This window comes from Hemicordylus capensis, chromosome 2, assembly GCF_027244095.1.
Source record: "Hemicordylus capensis ecotype Gifberg chromosome 2, rHemCap1.1.pri, whole genome shotgun sequence".
NCBI classification, from domain to species: Eukaryota; Metazoa; Chordata; class Lepidosauria; order Squamata; family Cordylidae; genus Hemicordylus; species Hemicordylus capensis.
Genome location: NC_069658.1, coordinates 240772573 through 240794861, shown reverse-complemented (window position 1 = coordinate 240794861; position 22289 = coordinate 240772573). Strand labels below are relative to the sequence as shown.

Here is a 22289-nt window from a genome sequence, read left to right as displayed (position 1 = left end):
AATTAAAAAAATCTTGTCCTATCTTGGAGATGCTGCCAGGGAGGGAACTTGGAAACTTCTGCATGCAGGTGCTCTTCCCAGAGCGGCCCCATCCTGAGGGAAATATCTTACAGTGCTCATATGTAGTCTCCCATTCAAATGTAAACCAGGGTAGGCTTTGCTTAGCAAAGGGGACAATTCACGCTTGCAACCACAAGACCAGCTTTCCTCCCTAGTGTGTCTAGGGAGGAGACTGGTGTCTACTTCATGTTTCATTTTAGATTGCAAGTCTGTTGGAAAACAAGGAAATATATTCTTATTTTCTGTTATCTATGTAAATTGCTCTGATGACTTTTTTTTTTGTTGAAAAGTGCTATGTATTATAAAATGCCACTAATATTAATCTATTTGCACTGTAACAGCTCTTCTGTGTACCCTAATCCATTGTACCTTAAATTTTCATGTAACAATGCTGTAGACTGTATTTCTTTTCTTTAATAAGTTTTGATGTCAGGAATGTCAAACCTTCCAAGTAACACATGCAGAACAAGATAAACTAACTGCTTAGTTGGAACAGAAGCTTGGGCATTTGCCTTTATAAATAACCTTTCTTCCCAAAGCACTGCAAATTCACTGTCCACATTTTTTGTTTTCCGACGTTATTTTGAGGCCTATATTTTTATCTCTAACTTCAATTCTTGTGTGGATTGCCTAGTGTCAACAATAAACTGCTTCAATTTGTTTTAGTAAAACGTGTCTGCCCACGCTATGTCGGTGTGTGTTTGGTTACACATTCTCCCATCGTTTTGGCCCACAGGGGCAAATCAGAGGACCTGATTTTCAACAGGAAGCTGGCTTTTACTAGGTAGCTTCAGACATCACCAGTTCCCACTGAGTACACACTCCTGCTACTGTCCCCCGTTCCATGACATCTGAAACCACCAGGGATGGGTGGAGAATATCAAGAGTCCACCTAAGTTCGACATTCGGAATCAGATATTTGAAGTTAGCTTGACAAACATAAAAACCCAAGAACAGCCCTGTGGGATCAGGCCCAAGGCCCAAGGCCCAAGCAGTCCAAGCATCCTGTTTCATACAGTGGCTCACCAGATGCCTCTGGGAAGCCCAGAGACTTCTGGGAACTATTTATTTATTTATTTATTTATTATTTTTACATTTATATCCCGCTCTTCTTCCAAGGAGCCCAGAGAAGAAAGCATGCCCTCTCTCCTGCTGTTGTCCCCTGCAACTGATATTCAGAGGCATCTTGCCTCTCAGGCTAGAGGTGGCCTAGAGGCAACAGACTAGTAGCCATTGATAGACCTGTCCTCCATGAATTTGTCTAAGCCCCTTTTAAAGCCATCCAAGCTAGGGGCCATCACCGCATCCTGTGGCAGAGAATTCCATAGATTAATTATGTGCTGTGTGAAAGAGTCCTTCCTCTTGTCGGTCCCAAGTTTCTCGACCTTCAGTTTCGACTCAGGTGATTTGCTGACATTCTCCACCTGATCCCAGCGGCTTTAGACATCATGGAAGTGGTGGGCACCAGCAGAGAACACGCTTAGTGGGAACTGGCCGTTCTCCTGGATTTGCTTGCCGCTGTGACATCTGAAGCCACTCACTGAGTGAGGCTATTGGGCCATGTTGCTCAGTTTTGTCTAGACTGACTGGCAGCAGCGCTTCAGGGTTTCAGACAGAGATCTTTCCCAGCCCTACCCAGAGACGCCAGGGACTGAACCTGGGACCCTACAACTGAGAGAAGACCCAACCCGCATCTCCTTCAAGGCCCTTCCCTTACCTGATCAGTCTCTGCAGCAACTGTCTCCAGTCCAGCATAAGGAAGGGTGACATGACCTGCATGGGACACAAAGGTGGTGGGAAGATATGTTATCCTTTGAAGGCATGGATCCCAAAAGGAACAGGTTTGCAGTCTGGGAGTACTTCTGGATCCACACCTCTCCCTGGTTTCTCAGGTTGAGGCGGTGGCCAGTGGTGCTTTCTATCAGCTTCGTCTGATACGTCAGTTGTGTCCATTTCTCAAGATCAATGACCTCAAAACAGTGGTACATTTGTTGGTAACCTCCAGACAGGACTTCTGTAATGCGCTCTACGTGGGGCTGCCTTTGTACGTAGTCCAGAAACTTAAGTTGGTTCAGAATGCGGCAGCCAGGTTGGTCTCTGGGTCATCTCGGAGAGACCACATTACTCCCTTGTTGATGGAGCTACACTGGCTGCCAGTAGGTTTCCGGGCAGAATACAAAGTGCTAGTTATAACTTATAAAGCCTTAAACGGCTTAGGCCCTGTGTATTTAAGAGAACGTCGTCTTCGTTATGTTCCCCACCGCCCACTGAAGTCACTTGAGGAGGTCCATCTCCAGTTACCTCCAGCTCGTCTGGTGGCCACGGAGACGGGCCTTCTCGGTCGCTGCCCCAAGATTGTGGAATGCGCTCCCTGCTGAGATACAATCCTCCCATCTGACTATTTTTTAAACACATCTGAAGACCCATCTCTTCACTCAAGCTTTTTCAGCTTTTTAAATTTGTAGGTTTTAATTTTATGCTGTTTTAAATTTTTAAACTGTTTTAACCTTTTATATTTGTTTTAATTGTTTTTATGTCATTGTTAACCGCCCGAGATGAAAGTTTGGGTGGTATAGAAGTTAAATAAATAAATATGAGGTTTCATAGACATTTGATATTTCAATTCCTTGTGTGAAGAAAAACAACCTGCCCACTTTGGTTCTTAGGTACAATTCAAAGTGCTAGTTTGGATTACGATGCTTTCAGCTGCTTGAAGTTACCGTATTTTGAAACTCTGGGAGGGGCTAAAAGCAGCCTATGATTTCAGGCATACTTGAGAGGGGAACCAAGTTAAAATATGCTTCATCCATCCTTACCCAGTGGAGTGGCATTTCCGTCACCCTCGTGTGTGACCTCCCAGAATAGTGGCAGCTGTCTGGTGTCCAGCGGAGCCTTCTCTGTCTTAGGGAAATCAGTGGCCACTTCTGGGAATGTCAACTAAAATATGAACGAGAAACTCAGTCAGGGAAGAGGGAGAGGGATTAGGCACGGATTGCTACAAGGAAAGGCAAGTGGAATCTGGAATACATTTTCTCCATGAGTGATTTAATAGTATCCTGCCTCACTTTCTCCGTTCCTTTGAAATGCCAGGAACACACACCTTCACCTGCTGCTGTGCCTGTTTCTTGTCCTCTGCCTGGCTCAGGAGGAAACCTTCGGCCAGGGCCACCGCCTGGAAACTGGTCTCCGGCCCACATTCTCTGACCCAGCTCTCCATCTCCGGGGGCAGGATGGCCAGGAACTGCTCCAGGATTACCAGGTCCAGCATCTGCTTCTTCGTGTGCTGCTCTGGCTTTAGCCATTCACAACAAAGGTCACGGAGGTGGCTGCAGACCTCTCGAGGCCCCTCGGCCTCCTGGTACTGGAACTGCCTGAAGCGCTGGCGCTGTACATCTGAGCTGATGGGTTCCTCAGTCAGGATCTTCTGCACAGTCCTTTCCCAGAATTCCCCTCTGCTCCCAGCCCGGAGAGCATCAGGGCCTTTTCCTGCCTTGGGGCCAAATGACTCTGGCCCTTCCATCGGTGCTTTAAGGCAGTTCCTGAGAAAGCCAAGAGGACGAGTTTTCTGTTCCTCAAGGCAAGGGCTGCCCGGACTGCTGGGGCTCTCACTTCCAGCAAAACAAACATGCAAGACAAGAAGACACTTTACAGGCAAAGGCGGATGATTTGAAGCGATTGGATCTTCTTCCTGTGGAATAAACAGGCAGTTGTCAGGACTAAGAACATAAGAACAGTCCTGCAGGATCAAGCCAAAGGCCCAACTAGTCTAGCATCCTGTTTTGCACAGTGGCCCACCAGATGCTTCTGGGAAGCCCAAAGGCAAGAGGTGAGGACATGCCTTCTCTCCTGCTGTTACTCCCCTATAACAGGTATTTAGAGGCATCTTGCCTCTGAGACTGGAAGTGGCCTATAGACTAGTAGCCACTGATAGACCTGTCCTGCATTAATTTATCTAAACCCCTCTTAAAGCCATCCAGGCTGTTGGTAGTTACCACATCTTGTGGCAGAGAATTCCATAGGTTAATTGTGCACTGTGTGAAAAAGTACTTCCTTTTTTCAGTTTTTTTTTTAAACTTTTGACTCAAAAGTCAAACTGGAGAGAGGGAACATGAACATAAGAATGCAAGAAAAGCCTAGATGAATCAGGCCAAAAGCCCAACTAGTCCAGCATCATGCACCACACACAGTGGCCAGCTAGGTACATCTGGTAAGTCTGCAAGTGGGAGAAGAGGGCATTGCTCCCTCCTCTTGGTGTTCCCGAGCAAATGGTGTTCTGGGGAATGCCGCCTCTGATCCTGATGGAAATACATAGCTATTCAGGCTAGTAACCATTGAGAGCCTATCCTCCATGGATTTGTCTAATCCCCTTTTAAATCCACCTTCAGTGGCACAGCGGGGAAAGGCTTGACTAACAAGCAGAAGGTTGCCAGTTCAAATCCCCACCAGTACTATATTGGACAGCAGCAATATAGGAAGATGCTGAAAGGCATTCTCTCAGACTGCGCGGGAGGAGGCCGTGGTCAACCCCTCCTGTATTCTACCAAAGAAAACCACAGGGCTCTGTGGGCACCAGGAGTCAAAATAGACTTGACAGCACACTTTAAATTGGTGGCCACCACCACATCTGGCAGCAGTGAATTCTATAGTTTAATGACACGTTGTGTAAAGAAGCACTTCCTTTTGCCTGTCCCAGATCTCCCAGGATTTTGCTTCAATGGACAACCTCAGGTTCAAATATTATGAGAGAGAGAAGCTTTTCTCTATCCACTTGATCCACTCCATCCATAATTTATATGCTTATATCATATCCCTCCTCTTACCCGTCTTCTTTCTAAACTAAAAAATCTGAACGTGGTCATCTTTCCTCATTGGGGAGTTACTTTAGCACCCCCGGTCATTTCGGTTGCCCTTCTCTGCACCTTTTCCAGCTCTGAAGGCAACCGTCCCACGGCCTTCCACTGGCTGATGGCCAGACCCAAGCAGCCTCCGTGCCCCTGGCCTGTCTCTAAGAACACTTCCACCTTCTCTCTCTCTGCCTTGCTTCCTTGCTCTGTGATGAACTTCGCTGCTGAGGCTACTGTGGACTAGGACCAGGGAGATCAGAGTTCCCTGTCCAGCCTTGAAACTCACAAGTTGATTTCTGGGCCAGTCACTTCTCTCTCAGCCTAAGCTACCTCACAGGGTTGTGCGAGGATAAATATAAACATATATAACACACTGAGCTCCTTGGAGGAAGAGCGGGATAGAAATGTAGTAAGCAGAAATGAAATGCAATACTTCATGTCCCTTTCCCTCCATTATCTTCCTTGGGTGTCTCTCTTTTTAAAAGTGACCCCCATTTCAGCACAACCCACCCTCACCTCTCTCCCAGGTGAAAGACGGACCCCAGTGTTTATTTGTACAGCATACAGGTGAAACTCGGAAAATTAGAATATCGTGCAAAAGTCCATTAATTTCAGTAATGCAAATTAAAAGGTGAAACTGATATATGAGATAGACGCATTACATGCAAAGCGAGATAAGTCAAGCCTTAATTTGTTATAATTGTGATGATCATGGCGTACAGCTCATGAAAACCCCAAATCCACAATCAAAAGTATAAGCATGCATATGTATTCAGTACTTGGTTTGGGCCCCTTTTGCGGCAATTACTGCCTCAATGCGGCATGGCATGGATGCTATCAGCCTGTGGCACTGATGAGGTATTATGGAAGACCAGGATGCTTCATTAGCGGCCTTCAGCAATTCTGCATTGTTTGGTCTCATGTCTCTCATCCTTCTCTTGGCAATGCCCCATAGATTCTCTATGGGGTTCAGGTCAGGCGAGTTTGCTGGCTAATCAAGCACAGTACACTGTATACTTTTCAGAGGTCCGATATTGTTCTATTCTTCAATCCGTGTCTTCTTGGTTCCATGTAATATTCTAATTTTCTGGAATTGTGGATTTGGGGTTTTCACGAGCTGTACGCCATGATCATCACAATTATAACAAATTAAGGCTTGACTTATCTTGCTTTGCATGTAATGCGTCTATCTCATATATCAGTTTCACCTTTTAATTTGCATTACTGAAATTAATGGACTTTTGCACAATATTCTAATTTTCCGAGTTTCACCTGTAGATCAGAAAAATGACTTTTTGAACAGAGGCCTGAGTGCATACACAGTATCTCTCCGCCTGCCACTCCTTTCTTTCAGTAAAGGAAGAGTTAAAAGTGCTTCTGGCATAATAGCCTTGCAAGGTCTGGCCTTTCCTCCATAAATTAAGCTAATTAATCTAGGAAGGAGTGATTCCTTGGCCAGATACACTGTTAGAGTAAACCTAAATATGCATACAAGCAATCCACCTGAACATGCACCTAATCAAGCCTGCGGGACTCCCAATATGGACAAGGTGGACCATGTCTCCCCACCCCACCCGCTTGGTGAGGGAACCAACCTTAAGTTCCCTGAACCTTATCCAGAGGAAGCCTCTCTCCAACTGTCCAGTTGCAAAGAGCATCATGGCTCAGGGATATGATTTGCCTAGAGGGGAAAAGAGGCTACCAAGTGTGGCTGCTGGGAAGGAGCACAGGATGGGTCAGCTGCACAGACCATCTTTTAAAGAGGGAAAGTAGGGGTAGAGGGGTGTGTGTGTGTGTGTGTGTGTGTGTGTTTGTCCATGAGAGAGAGAGAGAATGACATGGCTGCTGCTCACTCTTCTCAGTTACAAAGATTATCCTTTGTAATCTTTGCTGCAGGTTTAAGAGTCTGGGTAAAAGTTAGGTCTATGACTGGTACCTTTTTCTGCTGGTCTGTTTGACCTTTGCAATTTTACTTATTGTTGCTTTACCACTGGATTGTAATGGTGGTTGTTTTGAATTGCAATCCACCTTGTGAAAATTATATTTTTAAAAGGTGGGATAGAAATATATTAAATACATACACACAATTTTCTCTTCATCCCCCTCTCCCTTGTGTGCCTGGACCTCTTTCCGGGGTGGGGGGGGGGGCGCTTCCTACCCACCCACTTGGGCCTTCCACAGTTTGCTCTTCCCCCCAAACCTCCAGTGCAGTCTTCTCTCCCCATTACCCCAGTGCACTTGCAGAAGACTCACCAGATCCCACAGATGGCTGCTGCCCAAATGTCGGTTTCCCACGGAAAGGTGTGTGTGTGAGCAAAACGATTGCCTTCCACAATGCAGTCCTCCTAGGGGCCTCTCTAGGAAGAGACACTCTCTTAATTTAACCCTGAGATTGAAGCATGCTGGAGAGCAAAAAGGACGGACAGGTCCTTGTCTTGCCCTGCAGGAGAAAAAAAAGCAGAGCAAGCTCTTTAGTATTTACTCTCAAAATTCTCACTCCAGATACACTACTCAGTTGATAGCCTTTCACGGCTCCATGAAATGCAGACACTGAACCGGTGCAGCTTTTCTGATCATGGGATTTCCAAGATGGTCAGAACATAAATTAAGCTAATTGATCTGTTTCCTCAGGAAAAAGTGTGAGTCTCCACAATTTATTATTTTATTTAGTTAGTTAGATTTAGTTTAGTTAGATTTATATGTCGCCCTACTCCCATAGGACTCAGGGCGGCTTACAAGCAATAGCATACACAACAACACAATTCCATAAAAATATATCTTACAGAACCTCATAATCCACAACCCCATACAATACTCATTCCACATGACATAATAACCATGGATTACAAGATCATTCTACTATCTCAGCGACCAGCTATCTCAGCGACCGAACACCCGGCGGAACATTTCAGTCTTACATGCCTTACGAAAGGCCAACAGATCATAGAGAGCTCTGATATTATCCAGAAGACTGTTCCACAGAGCCGGGGCCACCACTGAGAAGGCTCTGGCTCTCCTTGATTGCAGTTTAATATCCCTAGGGCCCGGGATCACCAAGGGATTACTTATGGCTGATCTCAGGACCCAGCGAGGGACATTCAATAATCAATAACAGAATTCCAAAACAAAGCAAGCACCATCTGTAAAAGGATTTATGATATTAACATAGCTAGCTGAGAAAGGGAAAACCTTTATTTTCCGTTGTGTCCAGGTTACAAAACTGATTTGGGACTTGACATTCCTCCGGGGTGTGCATTTCCTGCCTCTTAAAGGCTGTCTTCAGAGGTGCAGCTAGGTAATTTTGGAGCTTGGACCTAATGGCCTTTCCCCCCCACCCTCCTCAAGATAAGCATCATCGCCCTATGCAAGCACACCATGACACACACATTATTTAACACACGGGTTCTTGAAGGCCCAAACAGCAACTTAACTCAAGAATGCAAGGATGTAAGACAAGTATATTTCTGCAGATATGCATTAACAGAAACATTTCAATGTCTAACGTAACATATTCCCATCCCACATATGTATTTCCCCACTCCCCACTCTCTCTCTAGAGGATCCAACGTTTAAGCAACTGAATTTGCAAGACTGTAAAGATGGAAAACAAGACTCTTCACAACAACCCCGTTAGGTAGGTTATCATGCAGTTGGTTGCTTCATCCACACTGCCAAGTTCATCCAAATCAAGCATGGATAAAAATACTACTTTAAAGCCAAGTTAAAGTAGTATCCCCGAACTTTCCATACCAAATATAAATGGACACAGGAAGAGTAAACAAATGCCCTATATGGGGTTCTGTCTATCCAGGACCCCCATGATAACTTCACAATAAGCACTCAGTTGGTTTACCTATTGATGTTTTCTCTCTCCAGACAACTTTATTTCAACTGGTTAGTGCAATCGTGACCGTGCAACCCAAGCATACACTAGCTCTTGTGTAAGTATGCCTGCCTGGCTTCTGCTGCAGTGCTTCTCATCATCCAGAGCTTGGGGAGAGAGCTCTGCAGTCTCAGGCAGCCTCCAAGAGTCTGTGGCTGCCTGCTTCAGCCTCTGGCCTGCTGCACCCGGCCCCAGCCTCAGTAGTGAATTCGCTCGGCAGGGTCTTTCATTGCTGCCTGTGCCTCACTTGCTCATCCACCTTAGGAACATAGGAAACTGCCATATACTGAGTCAGACCATTGGTCTATCTAGCTCAGTATTGTCTTCACAGACTGGCAGCGGCTTCTCCAAGGTTGCAGGCGGGAATCTCTCTGAGTCCTATCTTGGAGAAGCCAGGGAGGGAACTTGGAACCTTCTGCTCTTCCCAGAGCGGCTTCATCCCCTGAGGGGAATATCTTGCAGTGCTCACACTTCTAGTCTCCCATTCAGATGCAACCAGGGGAGACCCTGCTTAGCTACGGGGACAAGTCATGCTTGCTGCCACAAGACCAGCTCTCCTCTCCACGTCCTTGTTCAGTGCACAGATCCTTCGGAAGAACTCTTCAAATTCCCCAAGGACTTGTTCATCACATTCTACTGCTACAGCGTGTTCCACAGGGATGCAATTAAAGGCTTTGAGCTGGTCTCCTGTCCCAAATCCTGTGGTTTCCATCCCCATGATCTCTTCTGCCTGCTCAGCTGTGCAAAGGAGGTCAGCACCAAGTGGGGTGCGGAACACACACGGCTGCTCATTGGTTGTGGCACCAGGATGCTCGGCCGGCAAAATCGTGCCATTGGTTGCACGAGCGGGTCCCAGGTAAGATTCTTGCCGGTCTTGGACATTGTGTAGGCTCCTGGTTTCGCCATTTAAACTGTGTGTGTGTGTGTGTGTGTGTGTGTGTGTGCCATGCAGCTGCAGCTGGGCTGAGTGACGCATGCCGTGACGTGACTGACATGCGTGTACGAGTGTGCACAGCGCAGGCATGCACAGCCTGGCCGGCTGGGGGGGGGGAAGCTACTACTACTACTACTGCTACTGATATTTATATACCGCTCTTCAACCAAGGTTCACATAGTGGTTTACAAAGAAAATTACACAAATAAAATGGTCCCCTGCCACCAAAGGGCTCACAATCTAAAAAGAAACAGAAGGCAGATGCCAGCAACAGCCATTGGAGGGATGCTGTGCTGGGGCTGGATAGGGCCAGTTGCTCTCCCCTGGCTAAATCTTAGAGAATCGCCATTTTAAAAGGCGCCTCTTTGCTCAATTAGCAGGGGTTGCTGCTGTCTGCTTGGCAGCCAGCTTCTCTCGCCTGGCTCCACCACTGTATGTGCCGACTCAGACAGAGCCTGGTTGGAGAGAGGGATGGGGCAGCCCGGCTGTCACACAAGTCGTCCCATCGCACTCGGCTGCCTGGCATACCGTGGCAGCCCCACATCTCCGCTGCCCCATAACACAAGCGGCTGACAAGAAGCAGAATTGGGGGGAGGGGAGCCACCAGGCTTCCACCTGGAAGTACGGTGCGAAGGGCACCCCTGCCTGCTTTGGATGGTTCCTCGGGGTGGAGCTGGAGGGCAATGCCCAAAGGGAGCAAGCAAAGAGTTTGCAGGCTCCCTGAATAAAAGGGTGAAGTTTCTGTGCCTCTTCTGTTGGAAGGGTGGAACACTGTCCCCCCCGCCACACACACACCAGAGAATGTGGCGAGTCCCAAATGCTTTTGCGGGGAGGGAATCCCAGTGGTTACGGAGTGGGTTTGTGGGAAATGCCAGGTGGGCAAGGAAGGGGGCAGTGATGGCTGCTGGAGACTGGGCAGACAGGGGGCAGAGGGCATTTTGTGTGCTGAGGCTCGGGCCCACACTGGCACTATAGGGAGAAAGACATGCATTTTCTGCCTGTGTGTTCATGATCTGCCGTCAGTGCCAGCCCTTGGGTTTTTGGTGCCTTTGGCAAATAATGATTTTGGCTCCGCCCCCACCCCCCCACCCCCAATCTGAGAAATGTGACCTCTAGAATGAACGTTTACAGGTATGCACTTGGCACTCTGAGAAATTTAGAATGAATGTTGCTTTCTCAAAGAATCTGGACATGGGAAGAAAAGCCAACTTTGCCTTCCCTTTTGTTTTTAAAATAAAAAGCAGTACAATATACACTTCCCATTGCAAACCAATATTCAGAGGAGAAACATAACCTTTAAAACTAACATTACAAAACAAGTAATGTTTACAAACATTACAAAACAAGCTCACAAGCTTGCACGTCTTCACCCTGCCCCCTATGCTCCCTCCCCCTCCCCTCCTTGATGCCAAGTGCATCCATCACAACCAGGTGCAGTCTGGGTATGGACACAACTGGCAGCTGGCGTGCTGCCCTCAGCATGTTGGCACCATGGTCGGTGACCGTGAAGCCCCCGTGGAGGTCTGGCCACCCAGGCAGCCATTCCTCCACCTGGCACCCGATGACCTCCGACAGCTTATCTGCTGTGTGGTCAGTGTTGAGTGGCTCCACCTGCAGCAGAGCCCACCTGGGCTTTGCTGCCTGGGAGGATGTGCTGGCCACGCCAGCAGCAGCAGCAGATGTTGTCCCCTCTCCCTCGGGCCCCCCACCAGTGTGCAGTGAGGGACAGGAAAGCAGCCCACACTCCACTACAGCTGGTCCACATGCAGGGGCGCACCTCAGTATTTTTAGCACCCGGACCTTAGGCTGAAAGGTTTCGGAGGCCCCCACCCCCACCGCGAGGCCCCCCTTTCTTTATTTATTTGTACTTGCCCCTGCTTCCCAGCCCGGTTGCTGCTAGCCTGCTCTACTCCACTCACCCCCGAGTGGTGGCGGCGGTGGGCCTGCAGGGCGGCCTGGCCTCGGGCCTGCAGGCCGGCCTCCAAAGCCACCACCTCTCAAATTGTCCAGATTATGAGGTGTGCCTCTGGGCAATCAGACCACATGCCCACTGGACATGCCCACTGCATGACAGGCAACGTGCCCTGCTTGAGAGCAAGAGCATGTCCCTTGCCACTGCTAGTTGAGGGCACAGCTGGCTGCCTAACACCGCCAGCAGGAGCGAGGAGGCCCAGATGATGCTGTTCGATGGGCCTCCACATTAACGACTTCCCCAAGATGTTTGGCATTCTTTCCCCTGCTGACCTGGGCCCTGCAGTGGATGCAGACAACACATGTAGGCTCACTTTGGCAGCGCTCAAAGTGTCCTCGCACAGTGTTGCCAGCGGTCTTGGACCACTTGGGTCCTGGCGGCGCTACTGGGCCTGCTGGTTGGTCACTATCAGCACCCTCACCATCGCCCTCTGTTGTCCATGGCTGCCAAGGTCCTGGGGCAACAGGAATGATCTCCTCCTGCTACAGCTCCTCCTCAGTCTTGGACAGGGTGAGGGTCACACTGAGAGGGTGGATCAGTGGAGAGGAGAGGGGGAGCTGGCTGGTCTAGCAGCCATCACCATCTCCTCTACCCCCACCAAAGGAAGAAGAAGTCCTTCTTCCCTGACTGTGCTTCCCCCACTACTACTACCCAGGGTGGATTTGATTTAAATCAAACTGATTTAAATCACGATTTAAATCACTAGCAGGGTGGATAAAAATCAAAAAAATCCAATTTAAATCAAAAAAATCCAATTTAAATCAAAAAAATCCAATTTAAATCAAAAATCCAATTTAAATCAAAAATCCAATTTAAATCAAAAATCCAATTTAAATCAAAAAAATCTGATTTTTTTTTTATTTAAATTGGATTTTTTTATTATTTTTATCCACCCTGCTAGTGATTTAAATCGTGATTTAAATCGTGATTTAAATCAGTTTGATTTAAATCAAATCCACCCTGCTACTACCACCTCAGCCACCAAAGGAGCAGCAGGCATCACCAGAAATGTGAGCCTGCATGCAACGGCCTCTAGGGTGAGCTCTGGAGCCTTTGTGCAGCAGGGAGCAGGGCAGGGAAGAGAGGAGAGGAAAGTGAAAAGGGCCCTGCACCTCCCTGATGATTTCCCTCTCTGGCTGAGCAAGCAGGTGGGGTGTGGTGGGGGGCTGACCATTTGACTAGCAGCAGACAGAACAAATCAGCACAAAGGAAACTGGAGGAGTTGGCAAGCACCTTCTCCAGTCGGTGCCTTGATTTGTCCTCGTGCCTGTCCCAGGAGCCAGCCAAATGGCTCTCTGCTTTTCTCACCCCCGCCCCAATTGTGCAAGTTGAATAAGCAGCTCGAGTTGGCTAGTGAGAAGGGGCTGGAGGTAAGGATGTGCCCAAATCACGCTTTGAAGGGTGATTCATAACACATCCTCTGCCCCTTTAAAACAGAGAACAGGTGCACACCTGCTCCCCCACCGCTCACCGCCACTTCCTGAATCGGTGGAGTTCCTCCCAGCTATCTTGGCGTGCCGGCAGCACTCTCCCGCAGCTGCCCCCGCACGACGCCGGCATGCATGTAGCTTCCGCAAATGCACAGCGGCCATTTGGGTGGTCGAATGGCCGTAGTGCAAGCATGGAGGCCACGTGTATGCTGGCATTGTGTGGGGGCAGCTGGGGGAGAGCGCCACCAGTGCGTCAAGATAGCTGTGAGGAGCGCCACCAATTCAGGAAGTGGCAGGGGAGCAGGTAGGCCCTTGCTCTCCTCCATTTTAAAGGGGCAGAGGATGTGATTCGTGCACACCTCCCTAGCTGGAGGAATCAGATCTGAGCAACTTTAAGTTCTGTGTGTGTGTGTTTCTTTAAAAAAAACCCTGTGCAGAGAGAAACCATATGTAAGAAACCAAGAAAAATGGGGGTGGCGGGAGGGAGGAAGCAAGCAAGCAAGGAAATGGAGCGGGACCAGAAAGAGAATGAATGAATATTCTCTGTATTCAGTTTCTCTTTCTGTGCAGAATTGTATAAATCTCTGTCCAGGCTTGACTACTGCAATGTGCTCTACCTACGTTGGGCTGCCTTTGTATGTAGTTTGGAAACTGCAACTAGTGCAGAATGCGGCAGTCAGACTGGTCTCTGGGACAACCCAAAAGGGACCATATGACACCAATTTTAAAAGAAAGGGCATGTTCTTCTATATGTTTAACAATTTTGTCCTTAAGTATGCTTTCTATCAATTTCTCCGGGGTTTTTAACTGTTTAAATGTTCTAACTGTAAATTAGTTTTTATGCTGTTTTTATAGTTTTGATTTTAACTGTTAATTGATTTTATTTGTTTTTATTTTTGATGTAAACCTGAGCCTTTTTTGGAAGGGCAGTATATAAATCAAATAAACAAACAAACAAACCTAGCACAAAAGTTAAGCTAACCAGCCTATAATTTCCCTGATCTTCCCAGTCCTCTGGTACAGAACCTGATTGTAGGGACAAAAACCAATATTTTTGTCCAGAGTAGAGACATTTGAGTTCAGAACCCTTGGGTGGATGCCATCTGGCCCTGGCTATTTGTTAATTTTTAGTTTTTCAAGACAGTTTAGAAGAACATCCTCTCTCATCACCTCAGATTGGCCCAGTCCAAACGGCCACTGCACATGCTCAGATGGTCCCTGCGAGGCCCTAGAGGCCAGCGGAGTGAGGGGGAACCTTTGCAACCCCCCCCAGCCTTTAGGAAGCCCCCCAAAGGGGCTACAGGTAAAAATAATAATAATAATATAATATAAGACACTGTACACATATTCAGATTGGCACTATGTACAGAGAATCAGGGCTTGTGAATACTGAGCTGACGCTTATGAGCTAGGATTGTATTCATTTACTCTTACTTTGCTTCTTGTGATAAGTGAGTTAAATGTGATGTCTTGCTAATATGGCTATTAATGGTGAGTTTGTCTTTGAATCAGTGTGAAACCCTTAATATTAAGGCCCACTGGGAGTTTCTTGCTCTCTTTCTCTCATTTTAACTGTCTTCCTAAAAGACTAGAATATATTCCAAGCAGTGACACAGTTTACTCTGCATATCCTTTAATTATTTTCAGAGTATCTGGGAAAAGTCAAATTCTCCATTGATTTTTAAAACTTATGTAATGGTGATGCTACAATGCATAGTAGAGAATTAGACAGACACTTCTGTTTAGTTGTCCAAGTACACCTCCACATTGTATTTGGGTATTTCATGAGCCCCCGCATACTGAAATTTGTCATTTTCCAGCATTTTTTTGTCTGGCTACGTCCACTGCTAAATAGTTTTTGAAATATTAAAAGATTAATGAGCTTGACTTGTATTTTTCAGCTGATATTATGGTAAAGTTATCTGAAAGATGGGTGTCAGATGCTTGGACAGGGGGCGCAATTTCAGTGTTTGCCCTAGGCGCTATTTTCCCTAGATACGCCTCTGCTAGGCGGAAAGTTCTCAATTCATATGGCAGAAGCACATTTGGGTACAATTGTGTCATTAGTTGGACCCCAACAATTTTTCATATTTTTTTTTACTCATGGCAGAAAATGCAGTAACCAGAGAATTCACTCTTTGTGTGCAATTTCAAACCTAGAGTGGCCAAGCCACTCTGGCACATAGGAAGCTGCCATATACTGAGTCAGACCATTGGTCCATCTAGCTCAGTAATGTCTACACAGACTGGCAGCAGCTTTTCCAAGGTTGCAGGCAGGAATCTCTCTCAGCCCTTCCTTGGAGATGCCAGGGAGGGAACTTGGAACCTTCTGCTCTTCCCAGAGGGGCTCCATCCCCTGAGGGGAACATCCTACAGTGCTCACATGTGGTCTCACATTCAAATGCAACCCTGCTTAGCTAGGGGTACAAGTCAAGCTTGCTACCACAAGACCAGCTCTCCACTCTGGAGTTGTTATAACATTGCAAGTTATACAGTATTATAGTCAGCAAGCAGAACTTGCTTTGGGGACTTTACTGACCATCTAACTTGTGCATGCCATAACTGTCTCCCCTCTGCTACTTCCCACATTAATTTGCTCTACAGATACTGAAGCAATATGCGAATATGCACATGGATATATACAGTTAAGTCTCTTGAACTCGAGCCTGTGGGATAAAGTCAACTACTACAGCACTTACACATGAGGAGAGCTGCTCATGTGGTAGCAAGCATGACTTGTCTATTTAGCTAAGCAGAGTCCACCCTGGTTGCATATGAATGGGAGACCACATGTGAACACTGAAAGATATCCCCCTTAGGGGATGGAGCTGCTCTGGGAAGGGAATCTAGGTTCCAAGTTCCCTCTCTAGCATCTCCAAGATAGATTCCTGCCTGCAACCTTGGAGAAGCTGCTGCCAGTCTGTGTAGACAATAGTGAGCTAGAGGGACCAGTGGTCTGACTCAGTATATAGCAGCTTGCTATGTTATGTGAGATCTTAGCATTTCCAGTACAAGTTATACACATCACCATTGCCATTTTATCAACTCTGTATACAGGTTACTTTCAATATCCTCAATGTTCCACTTTCCCTTTCTCTGTACAAAATTATGAGCTATCCTGGAGGCAGGGAACCATCTTCTTAAATGTTTTGCTGCTATGTAACTTTTATTAAGGAGTATATAAATATTTTTTAAACAAGAAGGCAAAAGACAGAAGAGGGGGGAAACCACAGACCAAAAGCTAACCATCAGTCAGCACAATCAGTCAATAGAGTCCGCAACCAGTCACCACGTGGCAACTCAAAATACATAAGAACATAAGAACAGCCCTGCTGGATCAGGCCCAAGGCCCATCTAGTCTAGCATCCTGTTTTGCACAGTGGCCCACCAGATGCTGCTGGAAGCCGACAGCAGGAATTGAGGGCATGCCCTCCCTCCTGCTGTTACTCCCCTGCAATTGATATTCAGAGGCATCTTGCATCTGAGGCTAGAGGTGGCCCATAGCCCTCCAACTAGTAGCCGATGATAGACCTCTTCTCCATGAAGTTATCCAAACCCCTCTTCAAGCCATCCAGGTTGTTGACTGTCACCACATCTTGTGGCAGAGAATTCCACAAGTGGATTATGCATTGTGTGAAAAAGTACTTCCGTTTGTTGGTCCTAGATTTCCTGGCAATCAGTTTCATGGGATGACCCCTGGTTCTAGTGTTATATGAGAGGAAGAAGAATTTCTCTCTGTTCACTTTCTCCACACCATGCATGATTTTATAGACCTCTATCATCTCTCCCTGCAGTCGTCTTTTTTTCTAAACAAAAAAGCCCCAGGTGTTGTAGCCTTGCCTCATAAGAAAGGTGCTCTACTAGGCCCCCGATCATCTTGGTTGCCCTCTTCTGCACCTTTCCTAGTTCTACAATGTCCTTTTAAAGATGTGGTGACCAGAATTGTACGCAGTACTCCAGGTGTGGCCACACCATAGTTTTGTAGAAGGGCATTATAATATTAGCCGTTTTATTTTCAATCCCCTTCCTAATGATCCCTAGCATCGAATTAGCCTTTTTCACAGCTGCCACACATTGAGTCAACACTTTAAATGAGCTGTCCACCACGACCCCAAGATCCCTCTCCTGGTCAGTTACCGACAGCTCAGATCCCATCAGCATATACTTGAGGTTGGGGTTCTTAGTCCCAATGTGCATCACTTTACACTTGCCAACATTGAACCACATTTGCCACTTTGTCACCCAGTTTGGAGAGATCCTTTTGGAGCTCCTCACAATCTGTTTTGGATTTCACTGCCCCAAAAGAGTTTAGTATCATCTGCAAATTTGGCCACCTTGCTGCTTACGGACAGAAAAATACAATCGGAAAGAAAAATACAAGCACAATTTTTTGCTGCAGCAAAATGGAAACGTAAACCAATCTCCACCTGTAAGTGACTTCCAAATGAGGGAGAAAAAACAAAATCTCCCTCAGAGAAACACACATAGTCAAATTCAAGCATGGGGGTGGGGGAGCAAAGGACTCTCACCAACACACACTCATCTGTCTCTCATTCACTCACTCACACTAAAATCAGAGAGAGAGCGCAACTCAAACATGGGCGGAGGGGGGGAAGGAGGAGAGAGCGAGCGAGCGAGCAACTCAAACATGTGCCGAGTGCGGGAGAAAACACACACAATTTATGCAGAGAACTCACAGAGAGCAACAGGGGTGGGCAAGAGAGGGAATCACACGCCCAGAAAATGTTCTTACTTCCACAGAGCGGCCCAGATGGCTCCCTCTCTCCATTCGAGTAGGGAGGTGGGGTCACATCGTCGGGACTGCAGAGGCACAGCCCATCGGCTCTTCGTTCTGCAGGAATGGGGAAGAGGAGGAGGAGGGACTGCTGACTAAGGAAAGGAAGGCTCCCTTTCGACTGCACCCCTGGAAGTGAGGAGGTGGGTCACGTCACTTTAAGATTGCAACTTTAAAATGCAGCTTCAGGCGGCTCGTCTTGGCCTATAGGAGAGACAGGAAGGACGAGGCAGGGCTGCTGCTTGAGGCGGGCTTCCAGGTGCTGCTGCTGCTGCTGCTTGGTTTTCTCCCGTCGCCGCCCCCGTGCTGCCTGCGACGACCTGGGGCCCGGTGAAGTGCCGGGACACAGCCGGTGCAGCCTGAATGTGGAGGCAGAAGCAGCTGTCTGCTCGGCACGGCAGCCTTTTCGAACAGCCTCACCGTCACTGCACGCGCAAGACTCGCTGGATTGGATTGGGCCGGACCGGTCGTAGTCAGGCCCGCGCACAGCCAACCCGCACCGCCCGGCCGGCCGTCGCTCGCGCCAGTCACGGCGTGCGCACACGGACCACCACCAGCAGTGGACAATCTTTTTTTCCGGGATTGGGGAGCCTTGTAGGGGACTTCTGGAGTAGACCGGAAGCGCAGTCCGAAGGGTGCCACTGGCTGTCTTTTGTCTACCTGCTGGGTCAGGCTTTCTGGCTTTATTAAGAATGCAGGGGATTTAGGGTTGGGGGGGTGCTTCACTCCCCATTAGCTTCTGCAGGAGACGGCTGTTGGGTCCAAGGCGGAGAACACTTCCCTCCTGGCCGCCAGTAAGGCAGAGCTTGCTTGCCCATGCTTAGCTCAGCCTTGCTTCTGGAGGAAGCCCGGGTTTCCGGAGAGGGGAGGAGAGAGAGGCTATCTGGCAACACGGTTTCTCCTTGTTGTTTACACGCACACTGAGTGTAAACCACTTTTAAACGGGTTTAATTCCTCCAAATGCAAAGGAAGTCCTCCGAATCAGGTTTTGCTGAAAGGAGAAAAGCCACTCCGAAATGTGGCCGCTGCACAGTTCAATTTTTGTTGTTGTTTGTGGTGTGTGAGTGCGAGGGGGTGGGAGAGCAGGGCCGCTGTTCGCTCATCTCCTCCCCCCCCTCCCCAGTATCCTTTTCAAATTTTGCTGTAGGCTTTGTCTTCCATGTAGGTAACTTGAATCTTTGACGGCTTCCTTCAGCATCTGCCAGCATGTTTCCTCTGTTACATACATACAGAGCAGGGGCGTAGCAAGGCTGGAGTGGGCCCAGAGACAAGATTTTAAAATGGGCCCCCCCTCTCACTGAAGCTCAGCTCATGAAATAAAGAAATCTTAAATGAGGCTGAATAGTGGTAACAAAAAGCATATATATAAAATATATATCCTATGTGCCACAAAAGAACATCACCCTAAATTATTTTTTAAAAGGTTTTGTAAGTTGTGGACGATGCAAGTCATTTAATGGTACTAGAGAAAGACATGCTGTTCTGGTAGCTCCAGGTCTTAACACTCACATCAATTGGGGAGGATGAATACAACTGAAGGAAGCCCGGGCGGGTCTGTGGCTGGGGGAGTCAGTCATGTGACTTGCCTCTGGGGGGGGCCCAAGGCAGTCGGCCCCCAGACAACTGTCTCCCCTTGCCCTATTATAGTTATGCCCCTGATACAGAGCACTTCTGGAGTGCCCTCTAGCACAACAGCAGCAGGAAAGAGAGTGCCGAGAAAGGGCTCCCCTATCAAACAACAGAAAAAATATATAAGGGGAGAGTGGTACTACTCAAAGTAACAAAGAAAAAAATACCACCCAATACAAGAAATATAAACACATACAAAAGGCGTCAATGCCAATACTCATATAAATGTAACTTCATAAATCACTTAATTAACATAAATCACTATATATATGAATTACTGTATATATATAGATCACTTAATTTGACAAGGTTTCACGATAAGTCCTTGTTTCACAATGAGCTTCCTGAGAGATACATGAACAATTATTGTTCATGAACAAACGTGATAAACTTCCCATCTGCTAAATATAAGTCACTCCTCCCTGGTGTATGGAGTTCTTCATAATATCCTCCAAAAGTGTTTCTTCAATTCCTCCCCAAAGGAGTGTAAGTTGTTTCCAAACGTTCTTAGATTTCTCCAAGGGAGTAAGAGAGAGTCCTTATAGATACAAAGCACAAACCATACATTAAAGAAAACATTAGTACAACATGAGAGTAAACATTTATACAACATAATAAAATTCATATGTACATATCAAAGATAGTTACCCAAAAGGTGCAACGGTTCACAAGCTGCTGCCAAACTTGACTGTAGTAGGAGACAGAGGTCGGTCAGTTTATTCAAGCTGGCTTGATAAGACTGTAGTAGGAGAGGTCGGTCAGTTTATTCAAGCTGGCTTGATAAGACTGGGTGTCAAGTTTCATGAAAACCACAAATCCACAATCTCAGAAAATTAGAATATTACATGGAACCAAGAAGACAAGGATTGAAGAATAGAACAATATCGGACCTCTGAAAAGTATACAGTGTACTGTGCTTGATTGGCCAGCAAACTCGCCTGACCTGACCCCATAGAGAATCTATGGGGCATTGCCAAGAGAAGGATGAGACACATGAGACCAAACAATGCAGAATTGCTGAAGGCCGCTAATGAAGCATCCTGGTCTTCCATAATACCTCATCAGTGCCACAGGCTGATAGCATCCATGCCACACCGCATTGAGGCAGTAATTGCTGCAAAAGGGGCCCAAACCAAGAACTGAATACATATGCATGCTTATACTTTTCAGAGGTCCGATATTGTTCTATTCTTCAATCCTTGTCTTCTTGGTTCCATGTAATATTCTAATTTTCTGAGATTGTGGATTTATGGTTTTCATGAGCTGTACGCCATGATCATCACAATTATAACAAATTAAGGCTTGACATCTCGCTTTGCATGTAATGCGTCTGTCTCATATATCAGTTTCACCTTTTAATTTGCATTACTGAAATTAATGGACTTTTGCACGATATTCTAATTTTCCGAGTTTCACCTGTAAATGTGTCACATTAATTTCAGTAAGACTGAATGACTTATAAGTAACTTAGTGTGGATGTGAACCAGCATCTAGAGTCCCTTATCTCACTCATTGTAACATTTAAATGGGCTATTCCAGTCATTGGTTTACATACAGGTTAATTTAAACAAGACAGCAGTCTTATTGAAGTTTACTTGTCCTATTAATTTCAATTCTGTTTGAGACTTGGTTTGCACATATTCCTTAAAATGACTGAAAAAGAATGCATCAAAGGAAATTCAGGAAATCTGTCATTTGTAGATTCCATGTATGTATGATAACATGCTTCTTTGCTGGCAAAGGAATATAGGAGAAGGGGGGAGTGAAAAACCTCAAGGTTAGTATTAGAGCTAGTTTTATAACTCAAAAATTCACCCTCCCCACAGAACAACCCTTTTATATTGCATGCTGGTATAGGGGAAACGTTTTTACTTTGTACAGATTGCTGATTCTTGTGCAGACTGGGAGGCTCCTACACAGAGATTTGAACACAAGTAGTACACAGTTGCCCACTTGCTTAAAAGGATAGCAAAATCTAGCTAAGAAGGAAAAGGTGCTTTATAGCTCCTCCAATATTGGATCAGACATAGAATAAGAATAAAATGCTACACACACACACACGTGGGTGAGGGAGAAGAGAAAGAGAGCCAATATAAGGCAGAAAAAGCGTGAAGACCAAGATGGTTTGCACTCAAAGACATATACCTGTTCCAAATCTGCTGAACTGAGTCTTGTAGTGAAAATGGGATAAAACTGGATAACGGGAGAGTGAGTGTTGCAGCTCCCAGGAGAGAAAGTCAGAGGCCACAGAGCTGTGTTAGCCCAACTTTTCTTCACCCTTCTTTCTGTTCTAAAACTCACCCCAGTTATAGGGCAAACTTAGCATTGTGGTGTATTAGGGACAAAAACATCAGTGGCGGCCCATGAACACGCCTCCGGGGGTGGGGTGGGGGGCAGGAGGCAGTTTTAAGAGCAAAGTAATTCGGGACTCACCTCCACCCCAGCGGCACCTGAACGCTATTCAAAGCCGCAACGTGCCACCCAGCAGCCCCTACGGTGGGGAAGCGCCTCCGCCACTCACCTGGCTGCTGGCAGGGGCTCGGCTCTGTGGAAGCCGGGTGAGTGGCAGAGGCACTTCCCCGCCGTAGGGGCTGCTGGGTGGCATGTTGCAGCTCCGAATAGCGTTTAGGTGCCACCGCGGTGGAGGTGAGTCCCAAATTACTTTACTCTTAAAGCTTCCTCCCGCCCCCGCCCCCCCCCCGGAGGTGCATTCACGGGCTGCCACTGCAAAACATGGACTGT

General features: G+C 47.0%; 1 protein-coding gene across 4 annotated transcripts in view; it reads right to left on the bottom strand.

The window, feature by feature from the left end:
• Window positions 1-18006, bottom strand: part of LOC128347427 (zinc finger protein ZFP2-like) — a 42494-nt gene extending 24488 nt beyond the window's left edge. For 3 of the 4 annotated variants that reach the window (XM_053302059.1, XM_053302058.1, XM_053302055.1), the window contains exons 1-5: window positions 17877-18006; window positions 7158-7344; window positions 3161-3748; window positions 2877-2997; window positions 1778-1833 (exon numbers count right to left, since the gene is read on the bottom strand). In XM_053302059.1, coding sequence (XP_053158034.1) covers window positions 1778-1833; window positions 2877-2997; window positions 3161-3580 — 597 coding nt within the window. In that variant the 5' untranslated portion in view covers window positions 3581-3748; window positions 7158-7344; window positions 17877-18006. Of the gene's footprint in view, window positions 1-1777; window positions 1834-2876; window positions 2998-3160; window positions 3749-7157; window positions 7345-17820 lie in introns of all 4 variants that reach the window. The other variant, XM_053302057.1, reaches the window with a different exon arrangement.
• Between the last annotated feature and the right edge of the window lie 4283 nt (window positions 18007-22289).